Raw genomic sequence first — 18,929 nt, 5'->3', positions numbered from 1 at the left:
AGTTGTTGTAGTAGTGGTGGTAGTAGTAGTGTAGTAGTAGTGGTAGTAGTAGTGGCAGAAGTAGTAGTAGGAGCATTAGTAGTGGTAGTAGTAGTAGTGGTAGTAGTGGTAGTAGTAGTGGTGGTAGTTATGGTGGTAGTTGTGGTAATAGTTTTGGTACTAGTTGTGGTGGTAGTTGTGGTACTCGTTGTGGTAGTTGTGGTAGTTGTGATACTAGTTGTGGTAGTTGTGGTACTAGTTGTGGTAGTTGTTATACTAGTTGTGGTAGTTGTGGTACTAGTTATGGTGGTAGTTGTGGTACTAGTTGTAGTACTAGTTGTGGTAGTTGTGGTACTAGTTGTGGTAGTTGTGGTACTAGTTGTGGTGGTAGTTGTGGTACTAGTTGTGGTAGTTGTGGTACTAGTTGTGGTACTAGGTGTGGTAGTTGTGAGTGGTACTAGTTGTGGTAGTTGTGGTACCAGTTGTGGTAGTTGTGGTGGTAGTTGTGGTACTAGTTGTGGTACTAGTTCTGGTAGTTGTGGTACTAGTTGTGGTAGTTGTGGCACTAGTTGTGGTACTAGTTGTGGTACTAGTTGTGGTACTAGTAGTGGTACTAGTTGTGGTACTAGTTGTGTTACTAGTTGTGGTAGTTGTGGTACTAGTTGTGGTACTAGTTGTGGTAGTAGTTGTGGTAGTTGTGGTACTAGTCGTGGTACTAGTTGTGGTAGTTGTGGTACTAGTAGTGGTACTAGTTGTGGTACTAGTTGTGGTACTAGTTGTGGTACCTGAGAGAATATCAGAACCCTGTGTCCATCTGTGTGGAGTCTTCGCAACATCTTCTGGAGCAGCACCAACTTGTTGTGGTAGTTGTGGTACTAGTTGTTGTACTAGTTGTGGTAGTTGTGGTACTAGTTGTGGTACTAGTTGTGGTACTAGTTGTGGTACTAGTTGTGGTAGTTGTGGTACTAGTTGTGGTACTAGTAGTGGTACTAGTTGTGGTACTAGTTGTGGTACTAGTTGTGGTAGTTGTGAGTGGTACTAGTTGTGGTACTAGTTGTGGTACTAGTTGTGGTACTAGTTGTGGTACCTGAGAGAATATCAGAACCCTGTGTCCATCTGTGTGGAGTCTTCGCAACATCTTCTGTAGCAGCACCAACTAGTTGTGGTACTAGTTGTGGTACTAGTTGTGGTACTAGTTGTGGTACTAGTAGTGGTACTAGTTGTGGTACTAGTAGTGGTACTAGTAGTGGTACTAGTTGTGGTACTAGTTGTGGTACTAGTAGTGGTACTAGTTGTGGTACTAGTTGTGGTACTAGTAGTGGTACTAGTAGTGGTACTAGTTGTGGTACTAGTAGTGGTACTAGTTGTGGTACTAGTGGTACTAGTTGTGGTACTAGTTGTGGTACTAGTAGTGGTACTAGTTGTGGTACTAGTTGTGGTACCTGAGAGAATATCAGAACCCTGTGTCCATCTGTGTGGAGTCTTCGCAACATCTTCTGTAGCAGCACCAACTTGTTGTGGTACTAGTTGTGGTACTAGTAGTGGTACTAGTTGTGGTACTAGTTGTGGTAGTTGTGGTAGTAGTAGTGGTCCGAGTTGTGGTACTAGTCGTGGTACTAGTTGTAGTACTAGTTGTGGTACTAGTCGTGGTACTAGTTGTGGTAATAGTTGTGGTACTAGTAGTGGTACTAGTTGTGGTACTAGTTGTGGTACTAGTTGTGGTACTAGTTGTGGTACTAGCAGTGGTACTAGTTGTGGTACTAGTTGTGGTACTAGTAGTGGTACTAGTTGTGGTACTAGTTGTGGTACTAGTTGTGGTACCTGAGAGAATATCAGAACCCTGTGTCCATCTGTGTGGAGTCTTCGCAACATCTTCTGGAGCAGCACCAACTTGTTGTGGTAGTTGTGGTACTAGTTGTGGTACTAGTTGTGGTACTAGTAGTGGTACTAGTAGTGGTACTAGTTGTGGTAGTTGTGGTACTAGTTGTGGTACTAGTTGTGGTACTAGTTGTGGTAGTTGTGCGACTAGTTGTGGTACTAGTTGTGGTAGTTGTGGTACTAGTTGTGGTACTATTTGTGGTACTAGTTGTGGTACTAGTTGTGGTACTAGTTGTGGTACCTGAGAGAATATCAGAACCCTGTGTCCATCTGTGTGGAGTCTTCGCAACATCTTCTGGAGCAGCACCAACTTGTTGTGGTACTAGTTGTGGTAGTAGTTGTGGTACTAGTTGTGGTACTAGTTGTGGTACCTGAGAATATCAGAACCCTGTGTCCATCTGTGTGGAGTCTTCGCAACATCTTCTGGAGCAGCACCAACTTGTTGTGGTACTAGTTGTGGTAGTAGTTGTGGTACTAGTTGTGGTACTAGTTGTGGTACTAGTAGTGGTACTAGTTGTGGTACTAGTTGTGGTACTATTTGTGGTACTAGTTGTGGTACCTGAGAGAATATCAGAACCCTGTGTCCATCTGTGTGGAGTCTTCGCAACATCTTCTGGAGCAGCACCAACTTGTTGTGGTACTAGTTGTGGTAGTAGTTGTGGTACTAGTTGTGGTACTAGTTGTGGTACTAGTAGTGGTACTAGTTGTGGTACTAGTTGTGGTACTAGTAGTGGTACTAGTTGTGGTAGTTGTGGTACCAGTTGTGGTACTAGTAGTGGTACTAGTTGTGGTACTAGTTGTGGTACTAGTTGTGGTACCTGAGAGAATATCAGAACCCTGTGTCCATCTGTGTGGAGTCTTCGCAACATCTTCTGGAGCAGCACCAACTTGTTGTGGTAGTTGTGGTACTAGTTGTGGTACTAGTTGTGGTACTAGTTGTGGTAGTTGTGGTACTAGTTGTGGTACTAGTTGTGGTACTAGTAGTGGTACTAGTTGTGGTACTAGTAGTGGTACTAGTTGTGGTACTAGTAGTGGTACTAGTTGTGGTACTAGTTGTGGTACTAGTAGTGGTACTAGTTGTGGTACTAGTTGTGGTACTAGTAGTGGTACTAGTTGTGGTACCTGAGAGAATATCAGAACCCTGTGTCCATCTGTGTGGAGTCTTCGCAACATCTTCTGTAGCAGCACCAACTTGTTGTGGTAGTTGTGGTACTAGTTGTGGTACTAGTTGTGGTACTAGTTGTGGTAGTTGTTGTACTAGTTGTGGTACTAGTTGTGGTACTAGTTGTGGTACCTGAGAGAATATCAGAACCCTGTGTCCATCTGTGTGGAGTCTTCGCAACATCTTCTGTAGCAGCACCAACTTGTTGTGGTACTAGTTGTGGTAGTAGTTGTGGTACTAGTTGTGGTACTAGTTGTGGTAGTTGTGGTACTAGTTGTGGTACTAGTTGTGGTACCTGAGAGAATATCAGAACCCTGTGTCCATCTGTGTGGAGTCTTCGCAACATCTTCTGTAGCAGCACCAACTTGTTGTGGTAGTTGTGGTACTAGTTGTGGTACTAGTTGTGGTACTAGTTGTGGTACTATTTGTGGTACTAGTTGTGGTACTAGTTGTGGTACTAGTTGTGGTACTAGTAGTGGTACTAGTTGTGGTACTAGTAGTGGTACTAGTTGTGGTACTAGTTGTGGTACCTGAGAGAATATCAGAACCCTGTGTCCATCTGTGTGGAGTCTTCGCAACATCTTCTGTAGCAGCACCAACTTGTTGTGGTAGTTGTGGTACTAGTTGTGGTACTAGTTGTGGTACTATTTGTGGTACTAGTTGTGGTACTAGTTGTGGTACTAGTTGTGGTACTAGTAGTGGTACTAGTTGTGGTACTAGTAGTGGTACTAGTTGTGGTACTAGTTGTGGTACCTGAGAGAATATCAGAACCCTGTGTCCATCTGTGTGGAGTCTTCGCAACATCTTCTGGAGCAGCACCAACTTGTTGTGGTAGTTGTGGTACTAGTTGTGGTACTAGTTGTGGTACTATTTGTGGTACTAGTTGTGGTACTAGTTGTGGTACTAGTTGTGGTACTAGTAGTGGTACTAGTTGTGGTACTAGTTGTGGTACTAGATGTGGTACCTGAGAGAATATCAGAACCCTGTGTCCATCTGTGTGGAGTCTTCGCAACATCTTCTGGAGCAGCACCAACTTCCCCGCTGCCTTGGTCAGAGCTCCACCATCAAACATTCCCCCCACTGTGGTGGGGGCCTCCTAGTGGGGGGCACGGGGGGGGGTGTGGTGGGGGGGTGGTGGGTGGGTGGTGGGAAGGTGGTGGTGGGTGGTGGTGGTGGTGGGGGGGTGTTGGTAATGGGGGGGTGGTGGTGGGTGGTGGTGGTGGTGGTGGGGGGTGGTGGTGGTGGGTGGTGGTGGTGGTGGGGGGCACAGGTGGGTAGGGTGGTGGTGGGTGGTGGTGGTGGGGGGGTGTTGGTATTGGGGGGTGGTGGTGGTGGTGGTGGGGGGCACGGGGTGGTGGTGGTGGGGGGTGGTGGGAGGCACGGGTGGGGGGGTGGTGGGTGGGTGTTGGGTGGGTGGTGGAAAGGTGGTGGTGGTGGGTGGTGGTGGTGGGGGGGTGGTGGTGGGGGGAGAGAAGGGGGCTCAGTCGTGACCCCTGGTCTTAACCCCTCACGTGAAAGCTCCCTCACCCCCCGTGTCTCCCCGTGTCTCTCTCCCAGTGTCTGTCTCATCCCGTGTCTCTCTCTCCCAGTGTCTCTCTCTCCCAGTGTCTCTCTCTCCCCGTGTCTCTCTCTCCCCGTGTCTCCCCGTGTCTCTCTCTCCCAGTGTCTCTCTCTCCCAGTATCTCTCTCCCCGTGTCTCTCTCTCCCAGTGTCTGTCTCATCCCGTGTCTCTCTCTCCCCGTGTCTCCCCGTGTCTCTCTCTCCCCGTGTCTCTCTCTCAGTGTCTCCCCGTGTCTCCCCGTGTCTGGCTCACCATGGCGACGATGAGGAACAGGTAAGGGTGGTTACAACACTTCTTCAGATTCATCATGATGTTCAGCAGTGACACCACGTGTCTCTCTCTCAGTGTCTCTCTCTGTGTCTCTCTCTCAGTGTCTCTCTCTGTGTCTCTCTCTCAGTGTCTCTCTCTCAGTGTCTCTCTCTCCCAGTGTCTCTCTCTCCCAGTATCTCTCTCTCCCAGTGTCTCTCTCTCCCAGTGTCTCTCTCTCCCAGTGTCTCTCTCTCCCCGTGTCTCCCCGTGTCTCTATCTCCCCATGTCTCTCCCCGTGTCTCTCTCTCCCCGTGTCTCTCTCTCCCCGTGTCTCCCCCGTGTCTCTCTCTCCCCGTGTCTCTCTCTCAGTGTCTCCCCGTGTCTCCCCGTGTCTGGCTCACCATGGCGACGATGTGGAACAGGTAAGGGTGGTTACAACACTTCTTCAGATCCATCATGATGTTCAGCAGGGACACCACGTGACTCTCTCTCAGTGTCTCTCTCTGTGTCTCTCTCTCAGTGTCTCTCTCTGTGTCTCTCTCTGTGTCTCTCTCTCCCCGTGTCGCTCTCTCCCCGTGTCTCTCTCTCCCCGTGTCTCTCTCTCCCCGTGTCTCTCTCTCCCCGTGTCTCTCTCTCCCCGTGTCTCTCTCTCTCCCAGTGTCTCTCTCTCCCCGTGTCTCTCTCTCCCCGTGTCTCTCTCTCCCCGTGTCTCTCTCTCTCCCAGTGTCTCTCTATCAGTGTCTCTCTCTCCCCGTGTCTCTCTCTCCCCGTGTCTCCCACCCCCCGTGTCTCTCCCAGTGTCTCTCTCTCCCCGTGTCTCTCTCTCCCCGTGTCTCCTCGTGTTTCTCTCTCTCAGTGTCTCTCTCTCCCAGCGTCTCTCTCTCCCCGTGTCTCTCTCTCCCCGTGTCTCCCCGTGTCTCCCCGTGTCTCCCCGTCTCTCTCTGTGTCTCGCTCACCATGGCGACGATGGGGAACAGGTAAGGGTGGTTACAACACTTCTTCAAGTCCATCATGATGTTCAGCAGTGACACCACGTGTCTCTCTCTCAGTGTCTCTCTCTCCCAGTGTCTCTCTCTCAGTGTCTCTCTCTGTGTCTCTCTCTCAGTGTCTCTCTCTGTGTCTCTCTCCCAGTGTCTCTCTCTCCCAGTATCTCTCTCCCAGTGTCTCTCTCTCCCCGTGTCTCCCAGTGTCTCTCTCCCAGTGTCTCTCTCTCCCAGTATCTCTCTCCCAGTGTCTCTCTCTCCCCGTGTCTCCCCGTGTCTCTCTCCCCGTGTCTCTCTCTCCCCGTGTCTCTCTCTCCCCGTGTCTCCCCGTGTCTCTCTCCCAGCGTCTCTCTCTCCCCGTGTCTCTCTCTCCCCGTGTCTCCCCGTGTCTCCCCGTGTCTCTCCCCGTGTCTCCCCGTGTCTGGCTCACCATGGCGACGATGGGGAACAGGTAAGGGTGGTTACAACACTTCTTCAGATCCATCATGATGTTCAGCAGGGACACCACGTGACTCTCTCTCAGTGTCTCTCTCTCCCAGTGTCTCTCTCTCAGTGTCTCTCTCTGTGTCTCTCTCCCAGTGTCTCTCTCTCCCCGTGTCTCTCCCCGTGTCTCTCCCGTGTCTCTCTCTCCCCGTGTCTCTCTCTCCCCGTGTCTCCCCGTGTCTCTCTCCCAGCGTCTCTCTCTCCCGTGTCTCTCTCTCCCCGTGTCTCCCCGTGTCTCCCCGTGTCTCTCCCCGTGTCTCCCCGTGTCTGGCTCACCATGGCGACGATGGGGAACAGGTAAGGGTGGTTACAACACTTCTTCAGATCCATCATGATGTTCAGCAGTGACACCTGGTTCCCTCCACCCTTCGTGTTCAGCGCTTCGAAGTTGCGCGTCAGGATGTACTTATAGTACTTCCTGCATCGGGACATCGATAGGACAACATCACCATCATCATCATCATCGTTACCATCACCATCATCACCATCATCATTACCATCATCATCACCATCATCACCATCACCACCATCATCATCATCATTACCATCATCACCATCATCATCATCACCACCATCATCATTATCATCACTACCACCATCATCATCACCACCATCATCATTATCATCACTACCACCATCATCATCACCACCATCACCATCACCACCATCACCACCACCATTATCATCATCACCATCACCATCGTTACCATCATCACCACCACCACCATCATCACCATCACCACCACCATCATCATCACCAACATCATCATCACTACCATCATCATCACCACCACCACCACCATCATCATCATCATCACTACCACCACCATCATCACCATCACCACCATCACCACCACCACCATCATCATCACCATCACCATCATCATTACCATCATCACCATCACCACCACCATCATCATTACCATCATCATCATCACTACCACCATCATCACCATCACCATCGCCGCCATCATCATCATCACCATCACCACCATCATCATCATCGTTACCATCATCACCACCATCATCATCATCACTACCACCATCATCATCACCATCACCACCATCACCGCCATCATCATCACCATCATCATCATCACCACCACCACCATCATCATCATCACCATCACCACCATCATCATCACCATCACTACCATCATCACCATCACTACCACCACCATCATCATCATCACCACCACCACCACCACCATCATCACCATCATCATCACCATCACCACCATCATCATCACCACCACCACCACCACCATCATCACCATCATCATCACCATCATCACCATCATCATCACCATCACCACCATCACCATCATCATCATCACCACCACCACCATCATCATCATCACCATCACCACCATCATCATCACCATCACTACCATCATCACCATCACTACCACCACCATCATCATCATCACCACCACCACCACCACCATCATCACCATCATCATCACCATCACCACCATCATCATCACCACCACCACCACCATCATCACCATCATCATCACCATCATCACCATCATCATCACCATCACCACCATCATCATCACCACCACCACCACCATCATCACCATCATCATCACCATCATCACCATCATCACCATCATCATCACCATCACCACCATCATCATCACCACCACCACCACCATCATCACCATCATCATCACCATCACCACCATCACCATCATCATCACCACCACCACCACCATCATCACCATCATCATCACCATCATCACCATCATCATCACCATCACCACCATCATCATCACCACCACCACCACCATCATCACCATCATCATCACCATCATCACCATCATCACCATCATCATCACCATCACCACCATCATCATCACCACCACCACCACCATCGCCGCCGCCGCCATAATCATCGTCATCAGCTTCAACATCATCATCATGAGGTTCACCATCATCATAATCATTGCTACCATCATCATCATTACTACCATCATCATCATCATCACCATCAGCTTCAACATCATCACCATCATCACCATCAACACCATCATCATCACCACCATCATCACCACCACCATCATCACCATCACCACCACCATCACCACCACCATCATCACCACCATCATCATCACTACCATCATCATCATCACCATCAGCTTCAACATCATCACCATCACCATCAGCTTCAACATCATCACCATCATCATGACCACGAGGTGATGCCTTTTAGATGGCACAGCCTCGTGACCCCAGCGTGACCCCAGCGTGACCCCTATGTGACCCCAGCGTGACCCCTACATGACCCCTACGTGACCCCCAGCGTGACCTTGAATCTCCCACACATTCCCTCACTTCTGCATGGAGCTGAGCTCCACGCGGACGATAAGCTCCGTCTTGGACGGCGTGTTGTGACCCCAAGCATGACCCCTACGTGACCCCCAGCGTGACCTTGAATCTCCCACACATTCCCTCACTTCTGCATGGAGCTGAGCTCCACGCCCACGATGAGCTCCGTCTTGGACGGCGTGTTGTGATCCCAGCGTGACCCCTACGTGACCCCTACGTGACCCCCAGCGTGACCCCCAGCGTGACCTTGAATCTCCCACACATTCCCTCACTTCTGCATAGAGCTGAGCTCCACGCGGACGATGAGCTCCGTCTTGGACGGCGTGTTGTGACCCCCAGCGTGACCCCTACGTGACCCCCAACGTGACCCCCAGCGTGACCTTGAATCTCCCACACATTCCCTCACTTCTGCATGGAACTGAGCTCCACGCGGACGATGAGCTCCGTCTTGGACGGCATGTTCTTGAAGACGTCCGCCTTGAGGCGCCTGAGCATGTGCGGGCCAAGCAGGTCATGGAGACGCTTGATCTGCTCCTCCTTAGAGATGTCTGCAAACTCCTCCAGGAAGCCATCCAAGTTGCTGGGGGAGTGAGGAGGAGGAGGAGGTGGAGGAGGAGGGTGAGGAGGAGGGTGAGGAGGAGGGTGAGGTGGAGTGAGACGTGGAGAGGAGAGAGGAGATGGTGGGGTGGAGGGGGAGACACGGGGGAGAGACGCGGGAGACACAGGGAGACGCTAGGAGACATGGGGAGATACGGGAGACGCTAGGAGACACTGGGAGACACTGGGAGACACTGGGAGACACTGGGAGACACGGGGAGATACGGGAGATGCTAGGAGACGCTTGATCTGCTCCTCCTTAGAGATGTCTGCAAACTCCTCTAGGAAGCCATCCAGGTTGCTGGGGGAGTGAGGAGGAGGAGGAGGAGGAGGAGGGAGACGTGGAGAGGAGATGGTGGGGTGGAGGGGGAGACGCGGGGGAGAGACGCTAGGAGACCCTGGGAGACACTAGGAGACACGGGGAGATACGGGAGATGCTAGGAGACACTGGGAGACACTGGGAGACACTGGGAGACACTGGGAGACACGGGGAGATACGGGAGATGCTAGGAGACACTGGGAGACACTGGGAGACACTGGGAGACACTGGGAGACGCTAGGAGACACGGGGAGACACGTGGAGACGCTTGATCTGCTCCTCCTTAGAGATGTCTGCAAACTCCTCTAGGAAGCCATCCAGGTTGCTGGGGGGGTGAGGAGGAGGTGGAGGAGGGTGAGGAGGAGGAGGATGAGGAGGGAGACGTGGAGAGGAGAGAGGAGATGGTGGGGTGGAGGGGGAGACACGAGGGAGAGACGCGGGGAGACACAGGGAGACGCTAGGAGACATGGGGAGATACGGGAGACGCTAGGAGACACTGGGAGACACTGGGAGACACTGGGAGACACTGGGAGACGCTAGGAGACACGGGGAGACACGGGGAGACACGGGGAGACACGGGGAGACACTGGGAGACACTGGGAGACACGGGGAGACACGGGGGAGACACTGGGAGACACGGGGAGACACGGGAGACACGTGGAGACGCTTGATCTGCTCCTCCTTAGAGATGTCTGCAAACTCCTCCAGGAAGCCATCCAGGTTGCTGGGGGGGTGAGGAGAAGGTGGAGATGGAGGAGGAGGGTGAGGTGGAGGAGGAGGAGGTGGTGGTGGTGGTGGAGGAGGAGGAGGAGGTGGAGGAGGAGGGTGAGGAGAGAAGAGATGGTGGGGTGGAGGGGGAGACACGGGGGAGAAGCTAGGTGACTCGGGGAGACACGGGGAGACACGGGGAGACACGGGGAGAGACGGGGAGACACGGGGAGACACTAGGAGACACTAGGAGACACTTGGAGACACGGGGAGACGCGGGGAGACACTAGGAGACACGGGGAGACACGGGGAGACGCGGGGAGACACTAGGAGACACTGGGAGACACTGGGAGACGCTAGGAGACACAGGGAGACACAGGGAGACACAGGGAGACACGGGGAGACACGGGGAGACACGTGGAGACGCTTGATCTGCTCCTCCTTAGAGATGTCTGCAAACTCCTCCTGGAAGCCATCCAGGTTGCTGGGGGGGTGAGGAGGAGGAGGAGGAGGAGGGAGGAGTCGGTGGAGGAGGGAGGAGGAGGTGGAGGAAGTGGAGGAGGAGGTGGAGGAGGAGGTGGAGGAGGTGGAGGAGGAGGGAGGAGGTGGAGGAGGAGGAGGTGGAGGAGGTGGAGGAGGAAGAGGAGGTGGAGGAGGTGGAGGAGGTGGAGGAGGTGGAGGAGGGAGGAGGTGGAGGAGGAGGAGGTGGAGGAGGAGGTGGAGGAGGAGGAGGAGGAGGTGGAGGAGGAGGAGGGAGGAGAAGGCGGGAGGAGGAGGAGGGTGAGGAGGTGGAGGAGGAGGTGGAGGAGTGAGAAGGAGGTGGAGGAGGTGGAGGAGGAGGGTGAGGAGGAGGAGGGAGGAGGAGGTGGAGGTGGAGGGTGAGGAGGAGGAGGTGGAGGAGGTGGTGCAGGAGGAGGTAGGAGGAGGTGGAGTGAGCCGTGGAGAGGAGAGAGGAGATGGTGGGGTGGAGGGGGAGATACGCTGGGAGACACGGGGGGGAGACACGGGGGGGAGACACGGGGGAGACACGGTGAGACACAGAAAGACACTGGGAGACACGGGGAGACACGGGGAGAGACGCTGAGAGACGCTGAGAGACACTGGGAGACACTGGGAGACACGGTGAGACACAGAAAGACACTGGGAGACACGGGGAGACACTGGGAGACACTGGGAGACACGGGGAGACACAGAAAGACACGGGGAGACGCTGAGAGACACGGAGAGACACGGGGGAGACACGGGGAGACACAGGGAGACACTAGGAGACACTGGGAGACACTGGGAGACACTAGGAGACATGGGGAGACACGGGGAGACACGGGGAGACACGGGGAGACACGGGGAGACGCTAGGAGACACGGGGAGACACGTGGGAGACACTGGGAGACACGGGGAGAGACGCTGAGAGACACTAGGAGACACTAGGAGACACGGGGAGACGCTGAGAGACACTGGGAGACACGGGGAGACACGGGGAGACACGGGGAGACACGTGGGAGACACTGGGAGACACGGGGAGACAGGGAGAGACACGGGGAGAGACGCTGAGAGACGCTGAGAGGCACTGGGAGACACTGGGAGACACGGGGAGACATGGGGAGACACAGAAAGACACGGGGAGACGCTGAGAGACACGGAGAGACACGGGGGAGACACGGGGAGACACACAGCTGGTCCCCACTTGAAGCGGTCCGGTGTGAGGAAGTTGAGGAGGTGGAAGAGTTCCTCCAAGTTGTTCTGGAGCGGAGTTCCCGTCAGGAGCAGCTTGTTGTCGATGTGGTAGCCATTGAGGATGCGGAAAAACTACACACACAGAGACACAGAGAGACACAGAGACACACACAGAGACACAGAGACACACAGAGACACGGTGAGAGAGACACAGAGACACACAGAGACACACAGTGAGACACAGTCAGGAGCAGCTTGTTGTCGATGTGGTAGCCATTGAGGATGCGGAAAAACTATACACACAGAGACACAGAGACAGAGACAGAGACACGGTGAGAGAGACACAGAGACACACAGAGACACACAGTGAGACACAGTCAGGAGCAGCTTGTTGTCGATGTGGTAGCCATTGAGGATGCGGAAAAACTACACACACAGAGACACAGAGAGACACAGAGACACACACAGAGACACAGAGACACACAGAGACACGGTGAGAGAGACACAGAGACACACAGAGACACACAGTGAGACACAGTCAGGAGCAGCTTGTTGTCGATGTGGTAGCCATTGAGGATGCGGAAAAACTATACACACAGAGACACAGAGACAGAGACAGAGACACGGTGAGAGAGACACAGAGACACACAGAGACACACAGTGAGACACAGTCAGGAGCAGCTTGTTGTCGATGTGGTAGCCATTGAGGATGCGGAAAAACTACACACACAGAGACACACAGACACAGACAGAGACACGGTGAGAGAGACACAGAGACACACAGAGAGACACACAGAGACACACAGACAGAGACACAGTCAGGAGCAGCTTGTTGTCGATGTGGTAGCCATTGAGGATGCGGAAAAACTACACACACAGACACACAGAGACACAGAGACACACAGAGAGAGACACAGAGACACACACAGAGACACACAGAGACACACAGTGAGACACAGTCAGGAGCAGCTTGTTGTCGATGTGGTAGCCATTGAGGATGCGGAAAAACTACACACACAGAGACACACAGACAGACACAGAGACACAGAGACACACAGAGACACACAGTGAGACACAGTCAGGAGCAGCTTGTTGTCGATGTGGTAGCCATTGAGGATGCGGAAAAACTACACACACAGAGACACAGAGACACAGAGAGACACAGAGACACAGAGACACACAGACACACAGAGACACACAGACAGAGACACACAGAGACACACAGAGACACACAGACACACAGAGACACACACAGAGACACAGTCAGGAGCAGCTTGTTGTCGATGTGGTAGCCATTGAGGATGCGGAAAAACTACACACACAGACAGAGACACAGACAGAGACACACAGAGACACACAGAGACACACAGAGAGACAGACACACACAGTCAGGAGCAGCTTGTTGTCTATGTGGTAGCCATTGAGGATGCGGAAAAACTACACAGACACACAGACAGACACAGAGACACAGAGACACGGTGAGAGAGACACAGAGACACACACACACACAGACACACAGAGACACAGAGACACACAGAGACAGAGACACACACAGACAGAGACACAGTCAGGAGCAGCTTGTTGTCGATGTGGTAGCCATTGAGGATGCGGAAAAACTACACACACAGAGACACACAGACACACAGAGACACAGAGACACACAGAGACACACACACAGAGAGACAGACACACACAGTCAGGAGCAGCTTGTTGTCGATGTGGTAACCATTGAGGATGCGGAAAAACTACACAGACACACAGACAGACACAGAGACACAGAGACACGGTGAGAGAGACACAGAGACACACACACACACACAGACACACAGAGACACAGAGACACACAGAGACAGAGACACACACAGAGACACAGAGACACAGAGAGAGACACAGAGAGAGAGACACACAGACACACAGAGACACAGAGACACAGTCAGGAGCAGCTTGTTGTCTATGTGGTAGCCGTTGAGGATGCGGAAAAACTACACACACAGACACACACACACAGACAGACACACAGAGACACAGACAGAGAGAGAGACACACAGACAGAGACACACACACACAGAGACACACACACAGAGACACAGTGAGAGAGACACAGAGACACACACACAGAGAGACACACAGACACAGTCAGGAGCAGCTTGTTGTCTATGTGGTAGCCGTTCAGGATGCGGAAAAACAACACACACAGACAGAGACACAGAGACACAGACAGAGACACACACAGAGACACACACACAGACAGAGACACACAGACACAGAGACACACAGAGACACACAGAGAGAGACACACAGACACAGACAGAGACACACAGAGAGACAGTCAGGAGCAGCTTGTTGTCTATGTGGTAGCCGTTGACGATGCGGAAAACTACACACACAGAGACACAGACAGAGACACACAGAGACACACAGACAGACAGAGACACACAGAGAGAGACACACAGAGAGAGATAGAGACACAGAGACACACAGAGAGAGACACACACACACAGACAGAGACACAGACAGAGACACAGTCAGGAGCAGCTTGTTGTCTATGTGGTAGCCGTTGAGGATGCGGGAAAACTACACACACAGACACACAGAGACACACAGAGAGAGACACACAGACAGAGACACACAGCCACACAGACAGAGACACAGAGACACAGAGAGAGAGAGACACACACAGAGACACAGAGACACAGAGACACACAGACACACAGAGACACACAGAGAGAGAGACACACACAGAGACACAGGCAGTAGCAGCTTGTTGTCTATGTGATAGCCGTTGAGGATGAGGAAAAACTACACACACAGAGACACAGACAGACACAGAGACACACAGACACATACAGAGACACACAGAGAGAGACACAGACAGAGACACACAGACACACAGACAGAGACACACAGAGAAACACACAGACAGAGACAGACAGAGACACAGACAGAGAGACAGTCAGGAGCAGCTTGTTGTCTATGTGGTAGCCATTGAGGATGCGGAAAAACTACACACACAGAGACACGGTGAGAGACACACACACACAGAGAGACACACGGTGAGAGAGACACACAGACAGAGACACACAGAGACACAGAGACACACACGCACAGACAGAGACACACAGAGAGACAGTCAGGAGCAGCTTGTTGTCTATGTGGTAGCCATTGAGGATGCGGAAAAACTACACACACAGAGACACGGTGAGAGAGACACACACACAGAGAGACACACGGTGAGAGAGACACACAGACAGAGACACACAGAGACACAGAGACACACACGCACAGACAGAGACACACAGAGAGACAGTCAGGAGCAGCTTGTTGTCTATGTGGTAGCCATTGAGGATGCGGAAAAACTACACACACAGAGACACACAGACACACACAGACAGAGACACACAGACAGAGACACAGAGACATACACAGACACACACACACAAAGAGAGACACAGAGGCAGACACACACAGACACACAGAGAGACACAGAGACACATAGACACACACAGAGAGACACACACAGAGACACACAGACACACAGAGACACAGACACACAGAGACACAGAGACACACAGACACACACAGAGACACAGAGACAGACAGAGACACAGTCACCAGCAGCTTGTTGTCTATGTGGTAGCCATTGAGGATGCGGAAAAACTACACACACAGACACAGACAGACACAGAGACACACAGAGACACACATACAGAGACACACACACAGAGACACAGAAACACGGTGAGAGAGACACAGAGACAGAGAGAGACACACAGACAGAGAGAGACACACACAGAGAGACACACACAGAGACACAGAGACAGACAGAGATACAGAGAGAGACACAGAGAGAGACACAGAGAGAGACACACAGAGAGACAGAGAGAGACAGAGAGAGAGAGAGAGACACACACTGACACACAGACAGAGACACACACAGACACACACAGAGACACAGAGAGAGACACAGAGACACACAGACAGAGACACACAGACAGAGACACACAGACAGAGACACAGAGACACAGAGAGAGAGACACACAGAGACACACAGAGAGACACACACAGAGACACACAGACACAGAGACACAGTCAGGAGCAGCTTGTTGTCTATGTGGTAGCCATTGAGGATGCGGAAAAACTATACACACAGAGACACACAGACACACACAGACAGAGACACACAGACAGAGACACAGAGACAAAGAGAGACACAGAGAGAAAGACATACACAGAGAGAGACACACACACAGACACACAGAGACACAGAGACACACACACAGACACACACAGACAGAGACACACACAGAGACACAGAGACACACAGAGAGAGACACAGAGACACACAGAGAGACACAGAGACACACACAGAGACACAGAGACACACACACACAGACACACACAGACAGACACACAGACAGAGACACAGAGACACAGAGAGAGAGACACAGAGACACAGAGAGAGACAGAGAGAGAGACAGAGAGAGACAGAGAGAGAGACACACACAGACACACAGACAGAAACAAAGAGACACAGACAGAGACACAGTCAGCAGCAGCTTGTTGTCTATGTGGTAGCCATTGAGGATGCGGAAAAACTACAACAACAACAACAACCGCCATTCGCCACTAAGTGGCGGTGACGTCACCACGACGCTTGTGTCAGGCTATGTGCACCCTGAGGCCACGTGAAGTGTCGAACGCCCGCTGGCAGGAGGTCACGGGGCAGACCCAGCAGGTGCCACGGGTCGACTGACTGAGATGACTGGCTGATGCACCACCTGTGCCCCCTACTGTGCCAACCTGCTGTGCTTTAGCCACCCGGCGCTCCGCTCGCTGTTGTGAGCGTCGCTCCTCCGCCCTCCGTTGTTGTTGGAGGGCGACTGCCTCCAACTGCCCAGTAGCATCCTTCACGAGCCTCCTCCACAGAGGCCGATCTTGACACCGCTGGTACCAGTCATCGGCAAGTCCACTCAGCTCCACGTCCTCCTGTACCACATCACTCCATCTCTTCTCTAGCCCGTGCCGCGCCCGCTTAGCCCCATCAATCCGGCCAAACAAAAGCTGTTTCGGCATGCGGTGGCTGGGCATGCGGGCTACATGACCCAGCCATCGCAGCCTTGCCTGCCGGAGGAGCTCACCGATGGGACCCTGCCCAGATCTTTCAAGGATTTGTGAGCTCCTCACACAATCCAGTCTGGTTAAACCCAGGATGGATCGTAGGCAGGCCAGCCTAAATGTTTCTAACCGGCGAAGATGTTCCATTAGGGGGTCCACGTTTCGCAAGTGTAGAGAAGGGAGGGAATGACCGTGGCCGAGAAGACCTGAAGCTTAGTGCGGAGCGACAGACCAGGTAGCTTCCACACAGCGTTATGCAACCGATGAAAAAATATTGCCGCTCGACTGATTCGGAGTGAGACCTCTGCTGTTAAACTGGAGCCAGTCATAAGCACACTGCCCAGGTATGGGAAACTCTCCACTCTCTCCACAACTGCCCCATCACCGATTGGGAGTTGTGGGGGTGGAGTGTCCGATGGTACAAAATACCCAGGCAGGTGCTTAGTTTTGGTGGGGCTGATGGTAAGGCCCCACCTCTTAGTGGCACGCTCCAGTCTCATCTGACTGAGCAGCTATTACCAAATCATCAGCATACATAACGTGGTTGAGCAATAGGGAGCCATCCCTTGACCGCACCCGGGCATCGATTAGCCTCCCATTATATCTGTACCATATGGAGATTCCCCCGGTACAGCTATTGAAGGCTTCACAAACTACGTGGTCAAAATAGATGTTAAATAATGTGGGAGCCAGAGGACATCCCTGTCGCACCCCAAGGTGTACAGGGAATGGCTCTGACTCCCGGCCACGTAGTTTTACCCGGGCCCGCTCACCATCATGAAGGTCCTTAATGATCATGAGCAGAGGGTCAGGTACTCCAAAAGCACGAAGAACGACCCAGAGCCCAGGCCTACTGATGGTATCATAGGCCTTGACCAGGTCAATAAAGCAGAGATGTAGGTCTTGTTGGAATTCCCTACACCTCTGCTGTAGCAGACGGACAGAAAATATGGCATCCGTGCAGGACCGCCCTTTCCTGAAACCGCATTGTGGCTCCGCAAGTCTCTTCTCAGCGTGCCTGGCAAGGCGATGCTGAATAATCCTTGCCAGGACCTTTCCCGGCACACTGAGGAGTGAGATGCCCCTGTAGTTGTTACAGTCTGTGCGGTCCCCCTTCTTAAAAAGGGGGACCACCAGGGCATCCTTCCAATCCTGCGGAACCCGTCCAGTGGTCCAGACTGTTGTTATGATGTCATATAGGGCAGTCTGTGCACAAACGCCACCCTCCCTCAGCATTTCGATTGGGAGATCATCTCTGCCCGCTGCCTTTCCTGGTCTCAGACTCCGGATCGCCTTCAATACTTCCTCAGCAGATGGCACCTCAGCCAGCCACTCACAGGGGGTGATTTCATCCAATATTTGAGGCACCGCAGCCTCAGCAGGGTCATCCTCACTTTGTGCCACAATGTTTTCCTGGCTGAGGGATTTTCCCTCCCCCAGGACCTCACAGAAATGCTCAGCAAATCTGCGAACCTGTTCCTGGGGGTCGGAAATTGGATCACCGTTTTTTCCCCTAATGATGGTAATAGGTGTGGCGCTGCAGGTTACTTTTTTGATGGAGTTAAATAGAGATTTGTGATCACGGGCCACTGAGGCAGACTCCATCTCCTCAGCAACCCGCGACCACCACCCATCCTTGCAGCGCCTCACGGCTCTCCGAACCTCCGAGCGAAGGCTGCGGTAAGCCTCCTCATTCTCTGACGTGGGATTCTGTAGCCGATGACAGTGGGCCTGTCGCTTTTTGTCAACCATCCTGAACAACTCCTCTGTCATCCAGGGTGTCTGGGGAGGTCTGGACCACGTACCCAAAGCAGCCATTGCAGCTGCATGAGTGACAGTCCTAAACCTCGCCCATTTACCCTCGACATCAGGAGGAGTCGGGGACGA

General features: G+C 52.6%; 1 protein-coding gene across 1 annotated transcript in view; it reads right to left on the bottom strand.

Annotated features, from left to right (window-relative positions):
• The window catches only part of LOC116937897 (chromodomain-helicase-DNA-binding protein 5-like), a 130,440-nt gene that overhangs the window by 51,178 nt on the left and 60,333 nt on the right, over positions 1-18,929 (bottom strand). The window contains exons 11-14 of the mRNA XM_076056456.1: positions 11,938-12,059; positions 9,036-9,209; positions 6,572-6,713; positions 3,984-4,115 (exon numbers count right to left, since the gene is read on the bottom strand). Coding sequence (XP_075912571.1) covers positions 3,984-4,115; positions 6,572-6,713; positions 9,036-9,209; positions 11,938-12,059 — 570 coding nt within the window. The remainder of the gene's footprint in view (positions 1-3,983; positions 4,116-6,571; positions 6,714-9,035; positions 9,210-11,937; positions 12,060-18,929) is intronic.

The sequence above is a fragment of the Petromyzon marinus genome, chromosome 75 (assembly GCF_048934315.1).
Source record: "Petromyzon marinus isolate PM22_M1 ecotype Great Lakes invasive population chromosome 75, UKy_Petmar_22M1.pri1.0, whole genome shotgun sequence".
In the NCBI taxonomy this organism is placed as follows: Eukaryota; Metazoa; Chordata; class Hyperoartia; order Petromyzontiformes; family Petromyzontidae; genus Petromyzon; species Petromyzon marinus.
The sequence above is the reverse complement of the archived record's forward strand: the minus strand, read 5'-3'. Positions and strand labels throughout refer to the sequence as shown.